This window comes from Sciurus carolinensis, chromosome 2 (assembly GCF_902686445.1).
Source record: "Sciurus carolinensis chromosome 2, mSciCar1.2, whole genome shotgun sequence".
Classification (NCBI taxonomy): domain Eukaryota; kingdom Metazoa; phylum Chordata; class Mammalia; order Rodentia; family Sciuridae; genus Sciurus; species Sciurus carolinensis.
Genome location: NC_062214.1, coordinates 96,175,142 through 96,192,777, shown reverse-complemented (window position 1 = coordinate 96,192,777; position 17,636 = coordinate 96,175,142). Strand labels below are relative to the sequence as shown.

Here is a 17,636-nt window from a genome sequence, read left to right as displayed (position 1 = left end):
TTTTAAAAACAGAATATAATTACCTAAATGTCAACACAGAGTCACAAGTTTAGCCTTTTTGGCATGCTTGGGGACTGAACTTTAATTCCGTAGCATTTCTACTGGACCTCTGACAGGCAAAGGCAGTAACTTTCAAAAAAAACTATTTAAAAAAGTACAAATTTCTTTCAAAGAAAGAAAACTGCTAAATAAAAAATGCAGAAAAATCCAAGATCACAAGTGCGAAATATTCTAAGGGCATACTACTTGAAATTCTCATAATCCAATCAATTTTATCTAAGTAGCAACTTTATGTTGATTCTCAAATTACACAGAAAAATCATAATAACCCTCACTAAAACTATATTTGTTTAACGAGATAAAAGTGATTAATTAATGATATATCTGCTTGTCTTAGCGTACTATTAGCTGATGTGAATATTGTTTGTTTTATATATGCTTTTCAACAGGCCCTAAAGCATATTTTAACCCATTACTTGTTTCAAATGTTCTAATGAATATGGTATAACTTCTACAGGACCAACTATCTATTCTACCTTCTTCATTCTTCTGTTTGAAACTGAAAAGATTAATTTCCCTCATGTATGATTGGAGTGATTTTAAAAAGAAAGTTTCCATTAAGGGAAAAAAAAAAAAAAAAACTTTCACCTTGGGCTTACCTAGAGATGAACCTCTGCTCTTCTTGATAAAAAAATAAAATAAAATAAATAAAACTGCTTCCCTATGATGCTTGTCTTAGAAAATTTAGAAGGTTCACTAAAGAGCTGAGGAGGAATGCTGCTAGAAATGTTCATAGATACCTCATTTTACAAGTTTTTGTGGAAAGTGCTCGCCTTCAGATTAGTGTTACTCAGTGTTTATGAGGGTTGTTTGTCAAGACAAAAATAAGGTGCCTCCTCCCCACAAATTAAAGAATCAAGTTACAATCCATTATTTCATTTCTGATTGTTTTTCTTTGTAATAAGTGGGAAAGTGGATACTGGATAAAAGTCTTCCCCCCAGCTAAAAGACTCCACATTAAAGGCTCCAATTAGCTATAAATCAGTTGTCTTTCCTACTGGGGAGAAGAAGAGAGAAAAGAGAGGGGGTAGTTAGAGAAAAAGAGAACTGGAAGAGCTTCCAAATTAAATTCTGAAAAAGATACCTACTGCAGACCTAAAACGACTTTCAGAAGCTGCTAGGAAAATCTGTTCAAAAGTAAAGACTAAAACAACCCTCCCAAAATTGAAGGCTGAAGGTTAGGTCCTTTCTCACATGTGTAGGACTTGCATTTTAAGACCTCTGAAGAGCCGCTGGAGAGGTTAGAGACCCTCATAAAACAAAACTTTTATGCTGCATGCTTTCTCCGCTTGTTCCTAAGACGGGAGAGGTGCCACACATTGGCACTATTGTTATGCAAACAATGCCTAAGGGCTATAACCATTAACGACCTCTCATTAAAATGGCTTTCAAAAATTTGTCACACCATCTAAAAAAGCTAGCAGGTACATTAAATCCATCTAAATCGACATTCAAAACTCTAATCATCCTGATAGCATCCTAAACTCAAGCCAAGTAAAATTTCAGTATTGTGATGGTTTTTGGCATTTCTCTTTTCAGTCATTAAGCCAAGAACCAAACAATTTACTTCTCTACAAAATGTATTGTGTCTTGTAATAAGCGTGATGGAATACAATTTTAGCGATATTGTGTGTACACACATGTGTTTAATTGCAATAAGTGTGCGGCGGGAATAGAAAATAAAAAAAAAAAAACTGCACAATGAACTCCAAGAAATGTGGTTTTAAATACCATCTACCCGAACCCCACCAGGCTATGTAACATTACAATTCCTCGCCTCGCTTATATAATTGATACATTTTTTTCTACGACGAATTTGTGGAAAGAAAGTAGAGTCAACTTACATTAGGTAGCAGGCGCATATTCTTTTTTCTTTTTTTACTTTTTTTTTTTTTTTTTTTTTTTTTTTTTTTAATGCGAGGCAACAACAAAATTTCTGTTTGGCAAATCCAAGACGTCAAAGTTCGTTACAGAAAGGTTTTCGGTGGAAACGCGAACCCACTAATTTGCACAAATATAGAGCTTTTCCAAGTTTCCCAGGAAAATTAAAACTGCCTACAAAATTCCAATGAAATCCTGACATTGGCTCTCGCTGTGCCTTTTATCAGCCAGGTTCCCGTGAAATTTGTCACACACCGGCCAGAGCGCCGGGGTCCTGACAACTTCCTACAGGAAAAGCGCTCCGCACGGTCCCGGCTCCGCGGACCTGCCGGGCGACTGGGAGCGAGGACCGCCAAGCGACGGCCCGGCTGTGCGGGGACCCGGCGGCAGCCCCTGTCTTCTCGGTCTCCGAGACCGGGAGGTTCCGACGCCTTCCACGCTGTCCGGGGCAGAGCCGTTGAAGGCGACCCTTCAGCGCTGCCTTCGGGTTGGGAGGAGACCCCGAGGCGTCCCAAGACCACGGCGGAACTTCAAAAGCCACCACCGCGGAGACAGACAGGGCGTCCACTGCAGCGCAGGCTGGGAGGCTGGCCCCAGCGACCCCGGCCCTCGCCCCCTAGAGATACTGAGGAGGAAAGAAGTTTCTAGAAAGCCTCTGTGGACGGTGGACGCTCGGCGGCCGCTTACCTTGGTGTACTTGATTTCGAGGTTGGGCGTGGGCGACGGCAGGAGGTGCAGAGACGCCATGAGCGCGGCGGGGTCGGCCTTCACCTCCCCGGGCATCTCAATCTTACTGGAAGTCATGGTGGCGGGCCGAGTGTCGCTCGCCCGCGGCGTGGGCTGTGCGGGCTGTGCGCGCGGTCCGCGGGCCGGGGGCGCGCTCGCCTGTATATAGGCAGGTGTCAAGCTGGGACTCTTCTTATTGGACGTGAGGCCCGAGGCGCGGGGGCTGGTCCATCCTACCTAGGACGCCCCGATTTACATAAAGCCCGCGCCGCGCGGCCCGGCGCCCACCATCCAGGGCGTCCTGCTCCGTCCGCGGGGCGCGCTCCACGCCCACACCGCCGCCCTCGACGTCCAGACTGCGGACTTGCACGGGGCTCAGCCACTAGACCATCTCCCTCCCGTCCCCTCGGCGACTGCGGGAGCCATATCTTGGCCCAAGTCAGGCTGAGATCGCGGCCCGGGAAGCGGGACGGGGTGCCTGCGCGGTGTCAGCGGGAGAACCGGGACGTGGAGGATGACCCCCTCCACGTAGCCAGATCCCTCCCCCTTTCTCCCGGTGCCGGCCGAACCCCAGGTCGCCTGCGCTCAGTATAGGGGAGCGCCCTCTGTCCGCCTCCCCCGGGAAAGGGGCGCAGTGCTCTCGGCCGCGATCCCCTCTCCCAGTCTAGTCAAGGTGCCCCGAAGTGCGCGGGGGCCACAGGTCCGGGTAGGGGTAGCGATGGGTGCGCCTCACATTCGTAACGAGAATCTTTCGAGAGCCAGTGGACGCTGTGCGGCCCTCGCCAGGCTTCTCCCGCCCAACTGCTGCCCTCTGCCGGCCGGGACGGCCCGGACGGGCTGGGCCGTGGCTGGAGGATGTGGGCGTGGGTCCTGGTCAGCTCCTCAGTTGTGTGTGCCATGGGCTCCTTTGTCTCTCTTCTCCCAACCCTCCTTCCAGCCCTTTCCCCTCTTCGCCCCAACGGACACCCAGAAACACTTGGGGCGTTTTCCCTTGTTCTTTGCGTTAACAACTGTCAGCCTCTCATGCCTTGGACCCCTCCCCGAACTGCCCCTTTTGGGGCTGAACTTCCACTTCCATACTTCCTAATTTGTGTCGGTAGTCCAACAAGCTACCTTCTGGTATGTGGATCAGCATATACCTATAAATCTAGAACCCAGAGAGCCCCTTCCAGAGTGGGCTTTGGGATCATTGAACTGAATCCGAAGCCCACATGAAAAGACCTTTATAGGGTCCTTCCCTTCCTCATGCCCAATTTAGTCCTGTCAAAGATCCACCATGAAACACTTTCTATCATAATTTTTTCATGGAAGGGAATATTATTGTGAGGGTCTGAACTACTAAGCGACTCCTTGATTTACATTTTACATGCTGTTTTCAAAACCCTAGGATCCCATTTTTTTAGGTGTCGTCAGAAAACATTTTGTGTTAGATAATTCCAGTAACTAAAACTGCCTAATGCTCGGTTCTTTCATGCTAAGCAATAGTGGGACTAGACAGAAATATTCAATTCTAGTAATAAACTTACAGAAATAGTTCCATGCTCTCAGGATCCAAAGTCTCTATTCAAAGTAACTTGAGTAACTACAGATCTTAGCTTAGGCAGTTGAGAGGTCTTGATTCACAGAGGATTTCTATGCCCCCCCAAATTATGCCTTAATTATAGCATATTTCGTGAGTTGCACTTTTATTAAAGCCTTAGAAGATAGCATTGAGGAACTTTAGAAAGTAAGACCTTGGGGTTTACTAGGGAGAGAGAGAGAAGTTCTTGGCAAGGAAAAACAACCATCACTGTGGAATAATCAGTAGGGAACAAACAATGGAAGTATTCTGAGCACTTCCCATGCAAGGTACAGTGCTTGACTCTGCCTTACAAACTAAACCAAAAGCCCTTGCCCCAATGAGCTCAGAGCCTTCCCTACTAATAGGTAGATGGTCTACTACTCTGAGAGCCTGTGAGGAAAAGTTACAAAGTACATCAATGGCAAGATCCGATGGCTCCACCAAGGAAGAGACCTACTCTAGGGGAAGTTGACCTTTGAACTTGGCCTGAAAAGAGAAGTGAGTCTTCACCAGGAAAGGGAAGGACACTGTAAACAGAAGAGCCTACAAGAGCACAGGCAGAGAGATGTGAAACATTTTTGGAGAGACATCAAATGTGGTTGGATATGTGGCAAATGAGACTGGCAAGGCAGTTAACTCCAGATTGTAAGGACCTTACTGCTTAAGGTACCGATAGACCATCAAGAACTGAGAAAAAGAGAAATGTTCATAATTTGGCTCAATAGATGAATAAGGACAGGAAACAGTCACAAACTAGAATAAATTGGTTTATATTCTTCTCAGATCTTATGACCCACCTCTTGTTTGCTAATTCCTATTCCAATACTGTGGCTCAAAATTCTCTCACAAAGTAAGGAACAGGATCCAAGATAATGGAATTATTAGTATTAGTTACACAGTCATAGAGCAACTAGATTTCCTTCCACTCTAGCAGGAAAATAAGTATTTCTTGCTTTCCTCTCACAAACATCTCCAAAGGTCTAGTTCAGAGACAGCATCAGGATGGTTTAAATGGTTCCTTCATGGCTCCTTTTGTGTGACACTCTCCAAGTAGACAGTGAAGAGATCCACACAGGGACTGTCTCCTATTTCCTTTGCACTTTCCTCAGTGCCTAAAACAGTGTAGAGTACATTGTGATTATTTAATAAGGAGTTTGTTGAGTGATTTGAACAAAAAACAAAGCATCATCGACTACTTCCACCATAAGCGGAGGTAACTTCCCTACGTTTCCGGTAAGATCATCTTCCTGATCTTAAATTTTGTTTTGCTTTTCCCCATCTTTTACTGTGCACTTTTTCGTTCAACGATTTTTAAGGTTTTTTTTTTTCCCTTCATATAATAATCTTCCGGAATGGGGAACCCTCCCACATCTTCAGCTCAGACAGGACTGCAATCATTTTTTGTCCAAGTTCTTTAATCCAGGTGGGGAAATACTTATCAGAGAGCAGTGGATTCATTCTAACTAGAGTCTTTTTTAGTCTACATCTGCTTGGTTTCTGTTCTTAGGATTTATATTACTTTCAAGGCTGCCTTCACATCTTTTCTCACATTTCATTCTTTTCTCCCTATATTCTTTCTTTATTATCTTACTTTATTGTCTTTCCCTATAGATTTCACTGCAATTAAGGGTACATTTTTTTGCCAGAACTACCTTCACAATTAGAACATTTTGTCAGTCTTTCCCCCAATTTGGTTAAGAAACATTTTCCCCCACCCTTACAGTATTTCTCCTCCCACACTCCCCCATCTGTAATTATTTATTGTTTAGGATACATCTTGTTTGAAACCCCATGCACAAGGAAATCTAAGCTACAACATACTGTATTTATTTCCTTGTGAAAACAATTTATTAGGCCTGGTGGAGCCAATATCCTGGAGTTGCAGAGGAGAAAAATAAATTCTTGCCTCATATTTCCTCACCTAAATAATAGAATGCAAAGTTGTAATTTTAAGGCATCAACTTTATATGAAGTTTGACTTTAAGGTATGAAATCATAACAATTTAGACTTATTTTTAGATGCAGTTAAGGGAAGTAAAGTATTTGTTAATCCAAGAGCCATGCTTTAGAAGTCAAAGATTTCTAAAGATTCCTCTCAAAGAAGACACTTTTTTGTTTTGACAAAAATTGCATGTCCAGCTTAAACGTCAAGCTTCAATGTTCAGGGGCTATTTCAGCCTCAGGTGGCCTGCTTAATGGCCTTCCTGCTTCCATTACTAACCATGATGACAGCCCACCTTTTCTAACCAGATACACTTGCATTTTAATTTATCTTCAAAAATAAATCACACATTATAGCATTTCCTTCTTCTGGGTTAATTGAATCAGTTCCTTAAATGTCTCTAAGTCTAATGATTTGAAAGAGGCACATTGTTTGAAATATTTAAAAAATTAGAGCCCTTGGGTCGTATGCAGAATGATCTCAGTGCTTATTTCAGATATAAGTGTTTCCTAATGATCTCATTCATCTCAAATGGGATATGCCTAGTCACTTTATTTGAAATGTTTCCTGAAAACTCCAACAGGAAAGCTTACTGCGAGGTAAATTTATAGAGAAATGTTATTTAATTTACTAACAAAATCTTATTAAAATCTTTACATATTTTTATCCAGTATTTTGGACTCATAATGCAAACCTCTATAAAATAAACTCACTTGTTTTTATATTCAATGTCAATATTAACTTTTTATTTGAGATCTAAATGCTCATTTAATTATTCTCTTCCTTCTTACACCCAGAAAAAAAGAGGTTGAGATTGTAGCATTTATTAACCATAAAAATTCTCTGGTTATTAAGTCCCTCATTTCTTAATGTGGTTCCTGGTCATTACATTTTTTGGAGAAGACTATTTCTGGTTAGAGGGAGCAGATTACTAATTGGTCATGACTCCAGAAACCTGCATTCTGATATATAACATGATTCTTTCCTTTTAGAATAAATCCTCCACTTTAGGGGGCCCCAGGAGAGTATGTTAAAAGTGGGAACTAGATTTGCCTTTGTTTTAAAGCCAGATTGTGCTTCATCTATATTCTAGAGGCTTCAGTCTGGATAGAGAGATGAGCTCAGTACTTTATCAATAATCACACTTTAACAGACAGGAAAAAATTAAAATTCCAGAACTGCAGCCTTTCTCTGAAGCGACTGAGGAAAAGACGTTAGCTCCCTCTGCAGCCAGTGTTGTGTATGCACAAATGAATACTGTCAAAAGTAGTAGTTCAGATTCAGAGTATTTTTATCAGGTATTGGTAGGAAATCTTTAGATTTAATTTGAATTAGTTTAAAGAAATCATCTCAGGTAGACAAATTTTAGACTACAGTTATTTCAGAAGAAGGACTTTAGTTAAAAGACCTTTTTAATTTTTTGGAAAAAAAAACATCTATCAGTCAAATTTGCCATAGAATGTACAATACATAGACCCCTGTAGCCCCACTTAAGTAGTGTTCAGAGCATTCAGTATCACATAGCAAGTCATATGGGAATATCTTAGAATGAAAGCAACTACTTTTTTCATGGCAGGCAAGGAAGAGTTATTAATAGTCAGATTCCAGAATTATTTATTTTCTCCTCCAGGTAAGTGCTTGGTATGTAACTAAGTTCAGTTTGCTTTCCCACCTTTCCTTTCATATTCCTTAATTTACATTTTTCTTTTTACTTTTAAAATCCCTCACTCTGTACAGAACTCTTTACTGTTGATATTTACCATAGGATTCTCCTGTACATTTCTTTCCTGAGTCTTTCCCATAAATGTTCAACTCAGAGGATCTTGGAGCATAAGGAAGTCTCATGAACTTTGGTGATGTTTAGAACTGTAACCCATATTCAGATCCACTAGAAAATGAGGCTAAATGAGGATTTTCTGTTTCTCTCTTGGACTTGTTAGGCTGGGCCCCTGCAAAGATAATCAGGGACACTTCAGATGTCTTGACAACACAGAATGAAAAGTAAAATTTTTCTTCTTGCCACACAATTCACAATCCAATGTGAAAGGTAACTGGGATAAATGGAAGGTAAACAGCCCTGGGGCATAGGCATCCAATTTGAACATCCAACATGCCTGAAGGAGGTCTTGCTTTAGGCATGAGTACACCCACTTTCAGAGCATCTGTGACTTCCTCACTGCTCTTGACAAACCTAGATATTTTTTCTCCCCCTTATCAATCAAAGTAAGTTCAACCTAACAAATATTCATTGACCACATTTAATGTGAAAATAGAGAAGAAACCAAGAGCAACTTGTTCTCCCCCATATAAAATCCAAAGCAGCGCATGTGACATTAAATCATTTTTCTAATGCTCACATACCTGCTATAGACAGATGTTGCTATCTTACTTCTATTTTGTCCAGGGTCAGACAGACATTCATGGAATAGTTCAATGATTTTCACCCTTTCACTGGGTTCAATTATTATCATTTAGGAACTTTAAAAAATATGATTGCCTGGGCCCACCTCCAGAGATTTTTAATTAGGGACCCAATTTTAGATGGGACCCAAGATACTGATAGTTTTCACAAAGGCTCCTGGTATCTCTAAGGTACAGTCTGGTTTGGGAACTAGTGAGTTAACCCACAAAAGATTAACACTGTGGTGTTGTTTGACTCCACTTTGCAACTTCTGGATTGGAAACATGGATTCTGTGCCTTCCCACTTTGTAGTACTCTTGCTTTGCTATTTTTAATTTAGTATTTGAAAAACACATCAAGCCTCAAATGGATTGACCTTTCCACTAATGTATTTCACCTAAATTAACAGAGGCAATTAACTAATTTATATTGGAATTGTGCACTTTCCAGTTCACATTTATCAACTCTTAAATGCTTGATCTGGTGTTGCAGTTTAAATTTTTTATTATTACCCTTTAAATCTGAAGAAATGTCTTACATCTAATTAGTCAAACTTACATATTCAATTAATAGGTTCATTATGGACTAATGAATATGGAGGCAACACTAGGGGAATATCTGCCTGCCAATTGAGAGGACTCAACTTTTCTGCTGTGAAAAAAGGAAATAATTCTTTAAATGACAAACAGCTTGAACTTTCCATTTTAACATTTCTGCATACTCCACTGCTCTTAGGAGTTTCATGGACCTGCTAAAATAGGAAAAAACAATATGTTTTCCAAAGATAACTGCCTTTTCAGAGGAATGCAGAACTCAGAATTGCAAAAGAAATATATCTGAAGACACTTTTTGGTATAAAAATATACAGGGCTAGATTGTTGTTCCAAACTATCAAGTGTTTCTAACCTTAGTTTTTCTTAATAAATGCTTAGGGGAATAATGATAAAATTAATATCACATATTAAACAAAATATTTAACTTACTATAATATCCTTTAGGTTCATTCCAAACTTGTCTGATTTTATAGCTTTAAACATATGTCCAAGCATTACTTAAGAAATTGGATGTTCCTGTAGTCAGGTATATTTTGAATCTAGATAATTTAGAGATCTAAAATGAATTTCCACAATATTTTCAATTGTTAAACTTCTGGTTTTGTATTTATCTGGTTATGAAGAAATAATCATTTTTGGTAGTTAAGAAAAAGCCAGCAGAAAAGATAGGTGATGACTAGATCTCACTTGAAAACTATTTTTAGATGTGGCAATACTGTGATGAAAATGTTCACAAATCATCTCTAAAGCATGTGATATCTTCTACATCAAAGCAAGAGATAAGCAAGTGACTTTGGACCAATATTTGCAGCATTGCAGTAAGAGCATTTCAGGACCTGGATGTGTAGTCCTACTGAGAAATAAGTCTTTGTTTTATTCTTACACTCCTTACAGTCAAGCTGACACTTAGATTATTAAAATCTACCTTCAATTATACAGGTACAAAGTCTCAATATCCTTGCTAGAGTATGAAGTTCACATATACCAAATATTCCAAAAGTGAATTATTACAATATTCATGTGTTTAATATGGGTGACTTCTCTGGTGCTTAGTACTGGCTAGATTCCCTGGGGTGGGAAAACGAAAACTAGAAGGTCTGCTCTTGGTTTAAGAGAATTCTTTATAATTGACTTTACAGATACATGTGTTTTCCACAAGATTATATTAAATGTGTTTTGATGATAGTTTTTTTCCTTCAGTATCCCAAAACTTCAAGTGTGAGTAAATCTTTCCCACATTGCTCTTGGTAGAAGTCAGGAGCACAGGAACTGAGAAAATGAGAAAAAAAAAAAAATAGTGCCAGATGTGCTCAGTACTTGAAGGAGGATACATAAGCAGAACCCAGGAAAAGGTTTGTCTACTCTGGTACTCATGTTATAGAGGACCCTGCAGTTACAGATACACAAGAAGCAAACTTTGTAAGGAATGCATGGACCCTGTCTGTTATTTTTGATATGACACTCAGGTTGTTTCAGATTGTGCATCAACTGAAACCTTAAACAATCGCTGTCATAACAACTCATATCATTCAGATCCAAGAAAATGCTCTTGCTCATCTCTTGTCCTATGTTCTAAAAATGAAAGACAGCATCTTTTGTAGGGAATGCGGGGCAGATCAGTGTTAATCAGCTGTCATCATTAGAGTATGGAGTGTCATCATTTGAGCAGTGGACCTATGGAAGCAAGAGAAATGACAAATGCACTAACTGACACATCTGTCTTCTCAGAGAGCATGAATGTCATAGATGCCTCAAAAGCACAAGTGTTGTTTCTCAGGAGTACAAAGTGTCCAATTTTTGTGCTTTTTCATGTGTTCCAATGGATGATTTTTGAGTAGTCACAAATGTGGTGTTTCTGATAACCTATATGACAGCTAAGGAATATTTTATTAAATAATATAATACTTTTATATTTGTATCTATGTAAATCCAGACACAACCTGCATTGATATTGATTTGTTAAATGGGTAACTAGATGGACATTAAACTCTAGAATTTCTAACAGTTTTACTCTATATATTTTATAAGATGTCATATTTTCAAAATTGAATAACTAGCTCATTTCAATCATTTATTTAAAAGTTTGATGCTCATTAATTTTAATTTCTATTTTACTACTTAATTAAAAAAATTTAAGTATGTTAGAAAGAAACATCTGAGATAGCAACTCTAGATCCCCTTCTTCCTCCTGGAGAAGTCTATCTCTGTTCTATCCTTTAATTAAAACTTGCTTTCTACCCTTACTTCAGCATTTCTTGGGTGTTCAGTCTTCATGTCAGGAAGTGGAAGTTGGCCCTGATTCTCATTACTGGTACCATATTTGTAGGTCCCACAGAGATCATCACCAAGTGAAAGTGCTTGGACAGGAGAACTGTATCCATCATGCTTGGGTAAAATCCTGCCATCCTGAATCAACTTCCAGGAAAACTTCTCTTTCCCAAGGAACTGTGGAACTCCTGCACTCCAATAGAAGACCTGAAATACCTCTTCTGCAAAGACAATGGTGACATGTAAACTACTTTTCATTTCTTTCTTTATTGTCTTAGACAGATTCCCTGAAATTAACTCTCTTCTAGATTGGGCTCAACAGTATGCCACTAGATTACAGAAAGAGAATTGCTAGATATGGACTCATACCCCATTCCAGCACTTCCGGGCTACCGTGGTGAGTATCCCCCTTACAAGGAAGTAACTGGATAAAATTATAATCCTTAATGTTAGAACAAAAAAGAGAAAGAGAGAGAGAGAGAGAGAGAGAGAGAGAGAGAGAGAGAGAGATTCTTTACAAACCATTCTTGTGCCACTATTAAATTATGGTCTATAAATGAAACCTTATTACAACAAGGTCATGGAAAAACTTTCACTTTAGAACAAACCAACCTTCAGACCTTTACATCTGTTAAATCACATTTAAGCCCACTTCTTGCTTTCCAACATGTAAAAGGTATAAGGATGGTTACTGCAGATTTGGGACAGATGTATGTGACTTGTACCCACCATAAGACATCTAAACCAAGAAGCCCCAATCTGTTGGGAACAATGTAACCACACCTATGACAAATAGCCTAATGCTACTCAGGAATTAGGATGGACCCCAGAGTTACTATGCCAACACATTGTGATTTTATAGGCCAATGACTGGTTTGGGACTAATTGGTTCTCTAGACCTGAAATTAGATGACTCACACCCAATGGAACCCGATGGATGTGTAGAACTAACTTATGGCCTTGGCTTCCCCCAGAATGGATAGGAAAATGTACTATAGGGTATTCCTGAATGCAAGGAGGAAGGACACCAAGTATAGGGCAGCCAGCAAATCTCCCCAATATGGCATAGGTAGGAATGATCTGTTTTTTGTTAGTATGATCATCTAACTTCACTGTTTATTCCACAAACTGGCTTAGAAGATGTAATGTGGCCATGGAAACCCTAACCAGTTATACTCAAACTGCCCTCCACGAGGTTGAGGAAAGTATTTCTCTCCTTAATGCAGAAGTAACACTCATGAGGAAATCCAACTTACAAAACCAAATGGCTCTAGATGCCCTCACTGCAGCTCAAGTTGGCACTTGTACCATTATTAGAACTAAACGCTGTGTTACATTCCTGATAACTCTGGCAATGTAACTAACATCCTTAAAGATTTACATTCCCAGATAGAGCCCATGTTCTCACCAGCCTTGTCATGGGAACAACTTCTTAGTTCCTGGTTCTCTGGTACCTCCTGGTACATTATTAATCTCGGTCATCGTCATCATACTCATTGGCATGTTCACATGCTACGGCATTTATTGGTGCATTAATCTTATTCTAGTACTCATACCTTCTTGTTTCTCTCTTAGTTCATCTACCTCTCAAATGACCTTACAACCTGTTGCTTCCAAACCAGACTTTTACTGGGAACCCCTTGACCGAAATGATTTCTAAAAAGGGAAACCCGAACTGCTTGCTCCACCTCACCCCCTCTCAGCTTGAAACAGCCAAAGCAGTCACCATCCATTTTCCCTTACAGCAGTAAGGGTTCCCTAAAATTAGAGGTGGGAAATGAAGCAAGAACAAAGGACAGGCAATTAGTGTAGACAGATGATCGGCTGGGTGGGGAAGATGGGAAGTTGATTTGAAGAGAATGAAATGTTAATACTTTCAGGACACCCACTCCCCTCACCTGTGACCAAAGTTAAATATAAAATATATTATAATAATATAATATTGTTAAATATAACATTTAACAATTTGTCAGTTTAGTTAAAAATTATAAATATTTAGGTGTATGGTGTTTGAGTCTCAATTTTTGTGTTCTTTCCCTGGATACCATAAATATTAGGGGTAGGCCAGATATAGAGAGTTGTTTTCCTTCATGGGTTCTTGAGATTGCTGATTCTCAGTGTCCTAATTCCAGGTGAACGTTCTGTTGACTGTCCTGCAATGACCCTCCTCATATTTTTAAAATTCACTGAAAAAGTACACAGAATGATTGCCTGAATCTGAAGTAATACAATAATTGGCTCTTTATTTTAAAGTGGTTTTTATGTATTGTTAACAGGTTGTGTCAACATTGTTGGAATTTTCTCTCTCTTAATAATATTTTGCTTGCTGACCTTATTGAATAATGCAAAGAACCCTGAATTTAAGTAACCTAAATTCTATTCCTACATATTCCCCTATTCACTGTATTGAGTCACTGAAAATGTCTCTGACTTCTCCTGATAGAAAATATAAGTGCTAATGTGAATGTATCTCCTTAAGAATATGCCATTGCTTATATTTTAAAAAGCCTATACATTTTTTACTAAAAAAGAAAATAATCTTATCCATGTTGCACAGTTATTCTCAAAACTGTGGAATAAAGTATTTGGACATAATTGAGCTAAAGATGTTGTGGTATAAACAAGATATGATCACTACATAACATATTCATAATTCAAGAAAAACAACCACAGCACTATTAGTATCAGGAGTATAAAAATATATAAATATCATCTCATGTTGAAGAGTTCAGTGTCCAGACCAGCATGAAGCATAGTGTTGGCACTCTTCCCTGATAGGTGTGTGGTGCTATGGAAAACCAAGAGAAAGTGGTTCTGTCCATGTGGGGTTCAGAAGAGTGGCATTTGAGCTAGAACCTACAACCTAGAGGGGAGAACATGTAGGCAAGACTAGTTGGCTGGCAGAAAGACTGGGACCCATTTTGGAAAAGAAAAGCTTGATTATAATGTAACATACCTGTGAGGGCAAATTCAGGACCTAGCCAGCCTTGATAAGCTAAGAAAGTGGTAGCAAAAGGGGAAACCAGAGAAAATCAGTTCCCCTCCACCCACTCCTCTCACACACACACTCGACCCTTTTTACACTGTCATATGACATGGGTCAGGGGTAGCAAGTCCTGGAGAAGTGTGATGTGTAAACCTCTGCCATTTAACATTGTAAATATCTAGACAAAAGCTGAAAAAGATCTAAAAGGTCTATGCATGGAATCAAAGGATCCTTAGGCATGGGATAAATTCCTAGAGCCATGGGAGGAGGAGGCAAGGTGATGAAAGAAAGGAAAGAACTGAGAGGCTGATGGTGCCACAAAGGAAGAGCTGGGGATGCACTAACTCTCACTTTACTGGCCACAACACCCTGCAAGGTGCAAGGTACACACTGGGCTGTGTTAACCCTTTCCTCACCATGATCTTCATCTTCTATCTCATGCTCATCTCCCTGCTGTCCAGTCCCTTCTTGTGATTCTAGTGCTATTGCTTTGGTCCTGCTTCCCCTCATCTCTTGAATAGTGTATGTAGTGCTGGAAAATGAATTTCAGTTAAGTTTGAAATGACCAGATCGATTCCCTCAGGTTGTGGAAAACAGGAATGCTCTGAGCCACTGATGGAAGAAGTGGCTATCTGTACTGTTTAAAAGAGTGTCCTTCCTGTTTCTGGTCTAGAAACTCTAATCTACCCATTGCACTGTGGATAGAGTAGACTTTCTACAACCCAAATATGATTGTGCTTTTCTTGTCCTTAATGGCTCCCTCTGCTTAGAGGACAAAGCCCAAGCTCCTTGACATAGCATAACCAGATCAGAGCTGTGACTTTGAAAAGCTAATTGTATAACCTTGTCTGAGAGAGAAATCAAGCCCAACAAAAACTCTTGGAAATATGGAATCCTGGCAGTGGGAGGCTTCCTACTCCCTTTAACCCTGTGGGGTCAACACCAGCAGCAACTCTTGGGCAGTGAGGATGGAGGGCAGTAAGAAGAAGAGGGGAAAACATTCTGGTTCCACTAAGGATCAAGATCATTCAGAATATGGGGTGTGTTTGCCCTTAGTTTCTGTTTGTCCAGAAACAGCTGAGTACAGGCAGTGGCTATCTACATGCAAAATTGAGAGCCCAGCAAAATTTGTCCTGGGTGTTCCCAGTCTTCCCTTTTTGCTTTCTTTTTGTATCATTAGTGTCTTTGTCCCTTTTTTTGCCTAGTGTGTCCTAGTTCCAACCTTTTCTTCTCTAGATCCAGAGAAACAGCTCTATCATCCTCACTAGTACTTTCACTGCAAACAGTGTTTTGGCAGGGCCAGGGGTCTGTGCAATCCAGATCACCCACCTCCATGCCTTGGGTATAAAGGTAAAACTTAAAAGACTACAGTATTTCAGGTCATAGTGCAATGGAGACCAAGGGAAGCCACCTTACCCTTAAGATTATACTTCCCAAAGAGTGCCTTAAAGTTTTGTTCAGACATTCAACACACTTTTAATGAGTGGAGACTTATGTTAAGTATTGTGTTAAATTGTGTTGGTATTCAGGTTTAAAACAAAAAATCCTGGTATTTGAGATGTTCCCAGTCTGGTTGAGGACAAACACAATACTGTAAGATGGAGCAATGCATAACATATATAGAAATCTAAGAAAGGGAATAACCTTTTTCAGGCTGGGACAGGCTTTATAGAGATGCTACAATTGAATTTGAACTTGAAGCATAAAATGTTTACACTAGGAGTTAATAGGGAGAAGGAAAGACATTCCCATGAGAAGCTGCATATACAAAGGAACAGAGACACAGAAAAGTTCATCATGTTCAAAGGAAAAACAAAAACCATAATAAAGCCAGGATCATTGTAGAAAGAGTGTAGACTGAAGGATAAGGAGTGGAAAGAAATGGTGCTAAGATGGTAGGTTGAAGGCAAAGAGTCAGGAAAGTAATGTGGCAGATGTAGTTCCCAAAGATGGCCTCATCACCACATATCTGATCCCTCAGCACCTTTCATTCCTCTATCTAGAGGTGAGTTCGTCTTGTAGGACTCCAGACACCTCAGAGTCACACACCATCCCCACTGTGTTCTGTCTACTCAGTGTAACTGTGAGTGATAATAAATGATGCTTGTTGTTTGGAGTCACTAATTTGGGGGTATTTTTTTGTATAGCAATAGATAAGGGATATGCTCATGCCAAGGAGTTGCACTTTATCTTGAAGACACTGGGGAGCCAGTGAGGTGTTGTCATAAGGGAAGTGGAATAGGAATTGCAAATTTGAAAGGCGATTCTGGTGGCCATATGGGAATAGATGGTGGAGGAAAGGTGGCTTAGAGGCTGAAAATCATGACTATTACAGTTTTCCAGGCCATTTATGATGGCCTAGTTTTCCTGGATGGTAGTACAGAAAAGTGTTTTAAATTTTGTTTAGTAAAAAACATTCTTAATTTTGGTTTGATTTTTGGAACTTTCTTACATTTTTGTACCAAAAAGGTGAGAGTTGGTAAGAATAGTGAATCCTCATTTTCTCTCATTCCCCCTACACCATCTTTTCCTCTCACCCCTTACATAAATCCAGATCCCAGATTTTCAGGGCCTATTTTCATAATGTCCTCATTCCTCTTTCTGATATCAGAGACTGGCAACCCACTACTGCTAATTGGTATCTTACTCCTTCTCTTCTCTCCAAATATGAAGAGCATGGTGTAACAGTCTCATGATCTTCAGTTTTCATTGCCTCTAGCTCATCAGCATCCAAGTTAAAGGAAAGCTTACTTCTGGGGTTTTGCAGGGCCTGTAGGAGGATATATTTGAAAGAAAGAGGATCTCAACTGTTGGAGGGGTAAATCCTGACTTTTTTTAAAAACAAATGAATGTAATAGAGATAATCATAAGACTTATATGATTTGTATTACTACATTCTATTTTGTCAGTGAAGATATTATAAATCTCAAAGAAGTAACAACGTATTTATTAGCACGAAAGATTTGTTGTATAAAGTAGTGTTAATTATATAATAGCATTCACCACTTAAAGCAAGACTCTTTAATTGCTACCAACTGTCTGGTATATATATATGGTGGAATTCAAAAGCCTAAGGGATATTTAGGAAAGTGACACGGGTCAAAAATAAAATTAAGAGTTTTCTTCCCCCTCATTTAGGTTTCATTCTTCCTGCCAAATATTAAACTGAGAACAGTGGCAAAAATCCTGAATGCATTGTGATGCTTTCTTATTCATCTTAGTAGGATTTCTGACTCAACTTTTTCAGAACTTATTGA

General features: G+C 39.7%; 1 protein-coding gene across 6 annotated transcripts in view; it reads right to left on the bottom strand.

The window, feature by feature from the left end:
• The window catches only part of Aldh1a2 (aldehyde dehydrogenase 1 family member A2), a 172,886-nt gene that overhangs the window by 95,011 nt on the left and 60,239 nt on the right, over positions 1 to 17,636 (bottom strand). Inside the window, exon 1 of one of the 6 annotated variants that reach the window (XM_047536126.1) lies at positions 2,629 to 3,271. The exons of 4 other annotated variants lie outside the window; for them this stretch is intronic. In XM_047536126.1, the coding sequence (XP_047392082.1) occupies positions 2,629 to 2,745 (117 nt within the window). In that variant the 5' untranslated portion in view covers positions 2,746 to 3,271. Of the gene's footprint in view, positions 1 to 2,628; positions 3,272 to 17,636 lie in introns of those variants that run through there. One more of the 6 variants, XM_047536118.1, reaches the window with a different exon arrangement.